The sequence below is a fragment of the Liolophura sinensis genome, chromosome 9, assembly GCF_032854445.1.
Source record: "Liolophura sinensis isolate JHLJ2023 chromosome 9, CUHK_Ljap_v2, whole genome shotgun sequence".
In the NCBI taxonomy this organism is placed as follows: Eukaryota; Metazoa; Mollusca; class Polyplacophora; order Chitonida; family Chitonidae; genus Liolophura; species Liolophura sinensis.
In genome coordinates this window covers 34,930,472-34,942,506 of record NC_088303.1, presented here as the reverse complement: position 1 = coordinate 34,942,506, position 12,035 = coordinate 34,930,472, and the positions used below count along the sequence as shown (strand labels likewise).

The following is a 12,035-nucleotide window of genomic DNA, read 5'->3' as shown; positions in this document are numbered from 1 at the left end:
TGGTAATCCAGAGAATATTATTGAAGGGACATAACTCCACGTGGAGGTTGCATGTTTCGGTCATGTGTCAAAATCGAAACCAGCAAGAAGGAAGTCTTCACATCCGTGTACAAGCTCCGACGTAACACAGAAGTTAAAGGAAGTATTTTAACTCTTGAAATTTTTTGTTGGCGAAGTTACTGTACTCCACAACTGTTAGATAGTCAGATTTCTGAGAAACTTTCAGGAGACGGGAGTCAACGTAACTTGGTTAGATAACTACATATACGGGTACGGTACATAGAAAGGTACATAGAGTATGACAGGATTAGAGGCGTTGATCTAGAGATCTAGATCAGCTGACCACACGTAGCAGTACAACATACAACAACAGCAACTCAGCTTTTTGACCAAACGGCGATCAAGAGAGCAAACGAGGATTCAAAATGGGTTGGACACTGAATCAGATGGGTCTGGCACTCATGATGTTTATCACAGGGTCTATTAACACCCTATCCACCAAGTAAGTATGAGTTAGCATAGGGCCTATGAGAGATACAAGTTCTCAGGAGTTCCCTGTGGGGGCGCTTGAGCATATGCCGAAAGTTGGATTTAGAACCCTGGCGGTACATGGCCTTTGTGCATGACGGGTGGGTGAAAGGAGTGTTTTCTTACCCCAAATTCCATCATATGCGCAAACGCCCAAATGCGGAACTCCCAAGAACTCGTATCTTTCATAGGCCCTATAAGCAGAGTCGACATTTCAGGGATCTCGCGAGCTCACGCAGGCTGAAATGAGACGGGGTGGGGCTTTAGGGAACTAACGCGACTAAAAGGCGTGTGTTTATGAAAGACCCCCTATTCGAGATCGATGTATATTCAATCTGCCATTATAGATGCCTGGGTTTGCGAGATCCCTATCCTGTCTTATCCATATCTACATGAACTTCTCAAACTCAGGACATACGGCCATATGTTGACAGATCGAGCAGTCGAGGCAGGAAGTTGGTGTTTAAGCTGTTACCTGTATTAGCATTGTTTGATAACAATTATAGGCTTGTCATGAGCTCACACCTTCTATGAAAACAAATGGTACATTATAAGTGTTGAGACCTCAATGGAGCTAGGTCAGTATAAGAAAAGGTGACTTCGGGGGCTACAAATGTAACCATCCATACATGTCAGGTTTGTGTCTAGAAAGAAGTGTGCCAAGTCATATATGTAAGCTACATATGTTCGACCAGGAGAATGGAAAGTTATTCTAAAATGGCTGCATCTTTGAAATATGTTGTATGTATTAACACTCTGACACTATGATTTGGCATACTTAATCATGTTAAGATTGTAAGGACACTCATACTATGATTTTGGCATTCTTAATCATGTTAAAATGGTAAGGACTCGGACACTATGATTTTAGCATACTTAATCATGTTAGGATGGTAAGGACATTGACACTGTGATTTTGGCATTCTTAATCATGTTAGAATGGTTAGGACTCAGACACTGTGATTTTGGCATTCTTAATCATGTTAGGATGGTAAGGACACTGACACTATGATTTTGGCATTCTTAATCATGTTAAAATGGTAAGGACTCGGACACTATGATTTTGGCATACTTAATCATGTTAGGATGGTAAGGACACTGACACTGTGATTTTGACATTCTTAATCATGTTAGAATGGTTAGGACTCAGACACTGTGATTTTGGCATTCTTAATCATGTTAGGATGGTAAGGACACTGACACTTTGATTTTGGCATTCTTAATCATGTTAGGATGGTAAGGACATTGTCACTATGATTTTGGCATTCTTAATCATGTTAAAATGGTAAGGACACTGACACTATGATTTTGGCACACTTAATCATGTGAGAATTGTTAGGACATTCATTTGGCAAACTTAGTCACTTTAGAATGGTAAAAACACATAAGATGTTTGTCGATTGCTTTTTCAGCTAACTGGGGCATTGAACTATTACAAGTATGTTTTATTCTATTTGCCATAAAACTTCACCTTAAAATGTACATTTTTAGAGAAAAAATACAGGTCATAAAATGTTGTTTTGGTGCTGCTTAAAAGGTGGATAATTTAGAGTAATTTTTTTTTAATTATTTAAAGCAAACATTTTATTTTGATCTTTACTCACTTTTAAAACTACATTGTATTAACAAGTGGGAATGGGAATGACAAAAGTTATCTCCCTTGTAGTTAAAGGTGTGTGACGGACATGACAGACCTCAGAATGAATTGTATGATGTGTTGGCCGATGTACATGTATCAAACCCTTTTCCAGAAATTCAGTTAAAAAATAAAATAGTTGACTCATCCCTCAGCGATAATCAAGTTGCATGAGAGAAAAATAGGATGTGTCCCTGGTTAACGTTAAAGACAATTACATATGTATTACAAATTTAATCATATGCTTTCACTGTTCTAAATATGGAGAAAAGGAAGTTGTAAAAAGTAGAAATTCACTCCTCATAATGCATGACAGTTTCAGTATCATACAGTATCTCATTGTAACCAGGCAGCAGATAAATGCTTCTTCCTTAGTCTTGCATGTCTACTTGTACATGTACTAGGCTATTATCCTTTGTCAAAACACCGTGTACTCAACTGTATTCAATGTAATATGGTCAGCAGCCTGAAATTGCAAGTGTAGAATGTAAGTGTGATGCTACATGTAGGATAGTAGAAGAACTGGCTAGAAATCCAGAAATCCTCGACTTGTAAGCCTGGTGACACCAAGACATGTAGATATTTGGGTCAGAATAGGGCGAGCCTAGATGTTAAGTGAATGCCAAATCAGTATTGTAAGATAAAGTTTCATAAATAAGTCTGCATTAATTACATCTCTGAGTGTGAACAAGATCGACAATTTGAGGATTTCCTTTTAGAAGAAGATTGAAGATTTCCATTTATACTACTTTGTTGAAAGTACATGTTTATACCGATGTAACCCCAACAATGTAATTTTTACGTGGTCTTCTTGTTTCCGATCCTTTGCCATGATATGGCCACAATATTGTTGAAGAAACCATAATCATTCATTCTTTACCCAGGTAATGGAGCATCAGAATTTCCAAGGAAATGGCTTGCTCTGTTTCTTTCGAACCTCTTCATAAACTTTTCTGTTTTTACACTTGCTAAAACGACGGTATAATGACATCATCTGCGAATCCAAACAAATCTAACTGAGAGTATATGTATACTTGTAAGAGTAAGTAAACAGGCTATACCACAAATGTTTGGCCAGAACCAAAAAAAAAATCGATTAGGGCAAAGGCAATCCAAAATTGCCACCAAAATGAAAACAGCATTTATAATCCTAGGGTGAGGCGTTATTTTCATTTGGTTGTACATCCACAATGCTCACAGATGAGTTTTCTCATATCCTACACAATATGTAACATTTGATATAACAATTAATTCAACTGTTCCGTCTTTCCTAGATGGGCTGATAATGAAGAGGCCAAAGGTAGAGTGGGAACGACCCATTCTTTTGACCATCCATTTCTCCAGGTATGTGTAGACAAATATTGTATGCCTCAGCACATCTGTATTAAAAGCTCTACCACAGATTTCTGCTAACAAAATAACTGAAATTTTTTTAAAACATTTTTTAGATTAAATCCTAAAACCAGAAAAAATCACAACCTGAAAGCTCAAAATCTTCTCCTTTCCCTCAGGCCGTGGGAATGTTTTTAGGGGAGATGTTATGTCTGGCCTTTTTCCGTGCTTTACTCATCGTGAATGTGCGTCGCGATCGAGACATGGAGCTAGGAAATCAGCAGTTCCGTCCCATCATATTTTTACCAGCAGCACTGTTTGACATGTGTGGAACATCACTAATGTACATCGGCCTCAACCTGACCTTTGCCTCATCTTTCCAGATGTTGAGAGGTGATTATATTTCCTTTTTTTGAATGCTTTGGTGTTGCATATGCAGTTTATCAGGTTTTGAGGTTATGATGATAGGGATGCAGAACATATCAAGAAAAAGCAATGAAAAAAAATTGTCCTTGTGGAGTTTCAATGACAATAAGCTGTTGACAGGTCTTTTGGGGTTGATCTCAGAGGCTTACCAATGCTAAAGACCTCCTCTCATCCATCAGTATGGCATGTTAGCCTGTACATTATATGTGGAAATCTTAACCAGTGACTTGTCAAAGGTTGATGGTTTTACCTGGGCATTCCAGTTTCCTTGCCCATTCTTGAACCTTTACTGTGTTAGCATGATAAGATTAGTCAAATGTGTGGAATGAAATGACAATCGATGAGTCAGTCAGTCTGCATGACGGAATTTTCGTGTTCAAAGGCGCAGTCATCATTTTCACGGCACTGCTGTCCGTGGCCTTTCTGGGGCGCTCCATCAAACTGGTCGGCTGGCTGGGGATGTTCTTCGTCATTTGTGGACTATGTGTTGTGGGGCTGTCAGACATCCTGTTCAATTCTCAAGACATCCATGATATGAATGGCATCATCGCTGGTGACCTTCTGATCATCATGGCTCAGATTATTGTTGCTACTCAGATGGTGTATGAAGAGAGGTTTATCCTGAAGCACAACATCCCAGCTCTACAGGCTGTAGGATGGGAAGGTAAGACACACCTCAGATGGTGTATGAAGAGAGGTTTATCCAGAAGCACAACATCCCAGCTCTACAGGCTGTAGGATGGGAAGGTAAGACACAACTCAGATGGTGTACGAAGAGAGGTTTATCCTGAAGCACAACATCCCAGCTCTACAAGCTGTAGGACCAGAAGGTAAGACACAACTCAGATGGTGTATGGAGAAAGGTTTATCCTGAAGCACAACATCCCAGCTCTACAGGCTGTAGGGTGGGAAGGTAAGACACACCTCAGATGGTGTATGAAGAGAGGTTTATCCTAAAGCACAACATCCCAGCTTTACAGGCTGTAGGATGGGAAGGTAAGACACACCTCAGATGGTGTATAAAGAAAGGTTTATCCTGAAGCACAACATCCCAGCTCTACAGGCTGTAGGGTGGGAAGGTAAGACACACCTCAGATGGTGTATGAAGAGAGGTTTATCCTAAAGCACAACATCCCAGCTTTACAGGCTGTAGGATGGGAAGGTAAGACACACCTCAGAAGATGTATGAAGAGAAGTTTATCCTAAAGAACAACATCCCAGTACAGGCTGTAGGATGAGAAGGTAAGACACAACTCAGATGGTGTACGAAGAGAGGTTTATCCAGAAGCACAACATCCCAGCTTTACAGGCTGTAGGATGGGAAGGTAAGACACACCTCAGAGGGTGTATGAAGAGAAGTTTATCCTAAAGAACAACATCCCAGCTCTACAGGCTGTAGGATGGGAAGGTAAGACACACCTCAGATGGTGTACGAAGAAAGGGTTATCCTGAAGCACAAGATCCCAGCTCTACAGGCTGTAGGATGGGAAGGTAAGACACACCTCAGATGGTGTATGAAGAGAAGTTTATCCTAAAGCACAACATCCCAGCTCTACAGGCTGTAGGATGGGAAGGTAAGACACACCTCAGAAGGTGTATGAAGAGAGGTTTATCCTAAAGCACAACATCCCAGCTCTACAGGCTGTAGGATGAGAAGGTAAGACACAACTGAGATGGTGTACGAAGAAAGGTTTATCCTGAAGCACAACATCCCAGCTTTACAGGCTGTAGGATGAGAAGGTAAGAGACAACTCAGATGGTATACGAAGAAAGGTTTATCCTAAAGCACAACATCCCAGCTCTACAGGCTGTAGGATGAGAAGGCAAGAGACAACTCAGATGGTGTATGAAGAGAGGTTTATCCAGAAGCACAACATGCCAGCTTTACAGGCTGTAGGATGAGAAGGTAGGACACACCTCAGATGGTGTACGAAGAGAGGTTTATCCAGAAGCACAACATCCCAGCTTTACAGGCTGTAGGATGAGAAGGTAAGACACAACTCAGATGGTGTACGAAGAGAGGTTTATCCTGAAGCACAACATCCCAGCTCTACAGGCTGTAGGATGGGAAGGTAAGACACACCTCAGATGGTGTATGAAGAAAGGTTTATCCTAAAGCACAACATCCCAGCTCTACAGGCTGTAGGATGAGAAGGTAAGACACAACTCAGAAGGTGTATGAAGAGAAGTTTATCCTAAAGCACAACATCCCAGCTCTACAGGCTGTAGGATGGGAAGGTAAGACACACCTCAGATGGTGTATGAAGAGAGGTTTATCCAGAAGCACAACATCCCAGCTCTACAGGCTGTAGGATGGGAAGGTAAGACACAACTCAGATGGTGTACGAAGAGAGGTTTATCCAGAAGCACAACATCCCAGCTTTACAGGCTGTAGGATGGGAAGGTAAGACACACCTCAGATGGTGTATGAAGAAAGGTTTATCCTAAAGCACAACATCCCAGCTCTACAGGCTGTAGGTTGAGAAGGTAAGACACAACTCAGATGGTGTACAAAGAGAGGTTTATCCAGAAGTACAACATCCCAGCTTTACAGGCTGTAGGATGGGAAAGTAAGGCACACCTCAGATGGTGTATAAAGAAAGGTTTATTCTGAAGCACAAGATCCCAGCTCTACAGGCTGTAGGATGAGAAGGTAAGGCACACTTCAGATGGTGTATGAAGAGAAGTTTATCCTAAAGCACAACATCCCAGCTCTACAGGCTGTAGGATGGGAAGGTAAGACACACCTCAGATGGTGTATGAAGAGAGGTTTATCCTGAAGCACATCCCAGCTCTACAGGCTGTAGGATGGGAAGGTAAAAGACACACCTCAGATGGTGTATGAAGAAAGGTTTATCCTGAAGCACAACATCCCAGCTCTACAGGCTGTAGGATGAGAAGGTAAGACACAACTCAGATGGTGTATGAAGAAAGAGTTATCCTGAAGCACAACATCCCAGCTCTTCTGGCTGTAGGATGGGAAGGTAAAAGACACACCTCAGATGGTGTATGAAGAAAGAGTTATCCTGAAGCACAACATCCCAGCTCTTCTGGCTGTAGGATGGGAAGGTAAGACACAACTCAGATGGTGTATGAAGAAAGGTTTATCAACATCAACTGAATCACTGTCTATACTTTTGTTTAAAGTTTTGGTATTGCTGAACTTTGATTTGACTTTTAAGACCATTTTTCAATTTTGTCATCAAAGTCAACTCTCAAGAACTGAAATAAATATTCCTAATGTAAGTAAAATTTTGACGTACTAAACTGTTCGCACTTGGCAAAGTCAGCCTTTATCTTTTTTGACTTTATTCCTATTTTTTCAGGTGTTTTCGGTTTCTCGGTCCTGGGTTTTCTTCTAATACCGTTCTACTTCATCAATGCTGGCACGTTCAGCAAGCTGCCAGATAACAAACTAGAGGATGCCATTGATGGCTTGATTCAGATTGGCAACAACTGGAAAATTGCTCTGGCCACATTAGGTAAGCTAACATCATTGGTGTTGCACATATATCTGAAACATCAACAGTCAAAAACATCAACTAGTTTGTCACCAATTGTGACTGAAGGGGACTATAGGTTTACACCTCGCTCATCCTTCCATTGGTCTGTGAATCATACCGCGAATCAGATATGACAGTTTTCCAGACTTTTTTTTAACTATTTGACAAAACTATTCTCACATTTACTCTAAATGCCTTTTTATTCATGTGGTACTAACATTCACGGATTTCGCAGAAATGTAAATAAGTGCCGTCAAATATAAAAACCGATGTAAGTTTATTAATGTAGCATGCGATACAGTTATACATTCATTTAGAAGCACTATAGTTCTTATACTTTTTCAAACACGTTAATTAGAAATAATTAGAAATACCTAATGAGTATGAATTCACAAATCCAGCTTAACTGATCGTCAGTTAATCTTGCTTTCTTTTAAGGAGGCTTAGCTCCGTCTAAGTATCACCACATTGCGACGTTGTCTTTATTGTTGTTGATTTATTGCCGTGGTTAGAGACATACAAATGTGTATTTGATACAATATACATACAATGAGAAAGGCTGTTTCTGATCGACTGTACTTGCCTTCCAGTCAGATCACTTTTCTGACGTGCCTGATACATCACTCGGGGGTTTCCGCACTTCAAACTTCCTTTTCATAATGATGATTTCTGAGAAATTTACTCAAATCTGTCAAAGTTCACTTGCACTGCTGATGCCTGATAATTAAACAGTGAGATTTATTTATATCACATTTAATCCTTCGTCGTCTCACAGAGTGATGCAAATATTTGCTCACATAGCAGGTAAGGGCTTCGTCATACAAAGATTAACAGTCTTCAGAAGATTAAAAGCTTAGGAGGATTAACTTCCTTTGTGTGATCAAGTTACTGTATTGTATAGAACTTTTGTCACATCTTACAGGTACAAACAAGTTTAAATGATAACACTGTGACTTGAATGCTTGAGTTGTTTTAATACTTGACATGTCTGTATTGAAGTTTGATTTTCATTTGTCGTTGTCTAAAAATTCTGTTATGAGTCCCGGGAATGTGTCTTCTTACCAAATCCGCGAAAGTTTATGCCTGCAAATAAAAAGGCATTTACATTATCCTGTTTTTGTACAGTGTTTCAGACAAAACAGTTGACTATTTTAATTTAGATTGACACCTCTTATATGGCTTAACTGAGCCAAGTTCAGAATACTGTTACAGATAAAGTTTAATTTTTTTTTAGCAATTTCATCAACCTGCAGTTTGAACAAAATGATGGCCATTTGTGTTGTTCTTTGGACTAGTGCACAGTCATTATTCCGACTGCTCACTCTGACCCAAATATTGCTTTCATGATACTTTTCGTGGTTTATTCCACCCCAACTATTGTAGGCCACTGTTTCGTTTGAGCCACCTACTGCCCCTCTCCTCACTAAAACCATTAAAGTTCATATCCGATGTATGTGGGAAGGTCTGCAGCAACCTGCAGATGGTCATGCACTCTGCCCACCTTAATTCTGGCAACGGTCGCATAAGTGAAATGTTCTTGAGTATGGTGTAAAACTCCAATCAAATAAATGAATCAAGCCGTTAAAGAAGAGTTTGGCTGCAAGTGCGAAGCATCCGCCTGACCTTGTTATGAGTTCAAATCCAGCTCTTACTACCTCACCTGCCGCTTTAAATCAGGAGGTGTGTGACACAAACAAATGGGAAGTGTGGAAGTGCCAATCCACTCCTGTGCATGTCCACCAGGAAGTGACAGTGGAAGTTATGATATTGTCAGTACAAGCCATCTACCAGCAAGTTATCAGTTTGTACAGTGTATGGCGGCAGTTTCCTTTTGGCACTCTAGTTTCTTGCTAAAGTAAACCAGACTGCCTTTATATAAGTGGAAAATTCCTGAGTTTCACCAAATCAAATGAAAAAAACTCTCTTCCTTCAGCACTTTCCAACCACTCTGATCAAACACTTGGTCAAAATCTCCCCCCCCCCCCCCCCCCGCCCACCCCTCCCAAAGCATGAGACCTGATCCTCTGGTCGTTTGTTATCATAAGGCTTCAATTGACAGCCCATTCTAAAATGGCAGATCAAAGGCGAAATTTAGCACAGTTTTGCTAATTTTTCTCTTTAAGATTTCTTAGGCATGATTTAACATTTTCAGTAATTTCGTCATGGCGATGTAATGTGGTCCTGTGGGAAACGGTGGTATTAATATCCAGTTAGATTTTTGTACTGTACAAGAGACGATGACTTAACTTTTAATTCATTTCAAACGGCCTTTCCCTGCTGTTAAGTATTACCACAGAGCCAGATCATCATATACCATAGTGTATAGTTACCTCCCTTGTTGTATCAAATCTCTGTTTCAGGGAATGTGCTGAGTATCGCTTTCTTCAATTTCTCTGGCATCAGCGTTACCAAGGAGATGAGTGCCACCACGAGGATGGTTCTGGATAGTCTGCGTACTGTCGCTATCTGGGTGGTCTCCCTTGCAGTGGGCTGGCAGACATTCCAGTATCTCCAGCTTGTTGGCTTTGCCTTGTTGCTTCTAGGAATGTGCCTCTACAATGAAGTCATTATCGTGCCGTTCTTAAAATGGATGTGGAAAAGAACAGTTATTCTCTTACGGCCTGACCATCAGTTCTTAATCAATGAGGAGGAACCAGAAGGTGAGGGGTCAGAGTTCAAGGTCACATTTACAGAGTGCAGATCAGGATCTCATTTTTAGATTTAATTAGTTTAATTTTTGTAAATATGTTCTTTGAATTGGGAAACACAGGTTATATCTCATAATATTCCTCAAAATCAAATGTCAAAAGTAAATTTTTTGCACTAACATATTCGTCTGGGGCCCTCACTAAAAGAGATCTTTTGAGGAGCTAGCTTACTGCAATTATCAGGCCCTTGACAGACAAGGTTTTTGAATCCAGTCTTAACTGGATTCCAACCTTTTTGGTTTTCTGGGACAGAATTGATGGTGATTGGTTGGCAGTGAGATGCTTGTTGTATGTAGTAGGTTAAATCTTGTCCTCTTCACAGAGCATAAATGGGGTAGATTTATTACCAGCAAATCAGCTTTATATTCTAAACTTGCTGATTCAACATGGCAATCACACGGTAATTTATGGGTTTCTTTCAGGTGGATTTTCTCAGAAACACTCAAAATAAATATGTTCTTTGTTTCAGCAAATACCGAAGAAATTCATCAAGTGACGTAAGCGTCAGGGTTCCCAGTTTCCAACAGATGCTGTAATGTGAAAACTTAAAAGAAAACCCAGGTGTTAATTTTATGAATGTTCATCACTTTGGTACATTCCATATTTCTGTCAAGACACCCTAGAAAATACTTAATGTCTCAGTCTTAATAATTAACCTATTTACAGTAATTATACTTACATTTATTTTTATTTTTCCATATTAAGTAATGTATTAAATTCATTATTATATATTTGCTACTGTAGATACTTACATTTATTTTGTCTTGCTTAAACATCACTTAATCATAAAATTCTTAATGTAAGAATGATGTATTAAGTATATGCGCATACTGAATATGAAGGTGAAGCACTTAATGAGCTCCTAATGACTACATGATGTATTGATGATTATGCGGTGTAAAGGCTGTGTGACCGTCTTCCACACACACTGATGATTTATTCATTGTCTGTATTTATGCGTCTGGTTTTGTCAAGAAGTGAAATATATGTTATTTACAGGTACATGTACATGTATATCTTTAAAAGAAACTCTTACTTCTACATACTAGCACAAAAAGAAAAAATACATATATACATGTATAATGCTTTTAGTAACACAAATTTCTTCTGTTTCATCTCATTGCTAAAAAGTTATTATATATATATATTTTTTTTTAAAAGAGGATTTTGCACATTTTTAGGCCTGAAGGATAGACTAACTTTATGATTTCTACAAGAAAATTGAATCTTGGTGTGTCTGTAGATTAGAAGTGAAAGTTCAAGAAGCAGTTGATTTTTTATATGACTTCACTGTCACTAGAAAAAAAAATTCATGAAAGTATGGGAATCCAGTTTTTATCAGTGACAAGCAATGTCTGCCTGTCATATGAGGAATGATCAAATTAACCGTCTTTCTGGGAAAGTTGGTCAGAACTCTTGTAACTTATTCATCAGGTTTTGGCGTGCATGTAGCCTATGTGAGTGCGAGAAGATGTCAACTTTTTTGTGGAATGTTGCAACTGTTGGGAATTTACCCTTGTCATGTATTTGGCTGCTGCCTTACGTCAGGAGTTTTGTTCAGTACTCAGGGCAGGGTGCTGTGGTGTCCTCAGGGCTCTCTTGAGTTTCCTGCATCCATAAATATGGCCACCACCATATACATGTATTAAGTGAAATTTACTTAATAGGAACTTAAAAACACTGATGAAATATTAAAGAAATAATGAGGTTTCATCTAACAGAAGCATGTAGTGTGAATGTAGAATGTAGAAAGTACTACTTCTCAGTGTAAAGACACTAACAGTAAAAGTGGTTTTGTATTGCTACAATGTTGCTTGTTTACATGTACTGAAGTATTTCTCCCTGTTACATGTACACTAATTCTTCAACCCTCTCAACCACCACTGCGACCAATGTATGGAA

General features: G+C 39.4%; 1 protein-coding gene across 1 annotated transcript; it reads left to right on the top strand.

Moving 5' to 3' along the window:
• The first annotated feature begins 298 nt into the window (after positions 1-298).
• LOC135475267 (solute carrier family 35 member F6-like) lies at positions 299-10,679 on the top strand. The gene is made up of 7 exons (XM_064755102.1): positions 299-502; positions 3,439-3,508; positions 3,676-3,889; positions 4,305-4,586; positions 7,249-7,404; positions 9,786-10,085; positions 10,603-10,679. Exons 1-7 carry the CDS (start codon positions 426-428, stop codon positions 10,632-10,634), a joined length of 1,131 nt encoding a protein of 376 aa, XP_064611172.1. The 5' UTR covers positions 299-425; the 3' UTR covers positions 10,635-10,679.
• Positions 10,680-12,035: the final 1,356 nt, after the last annotated feature.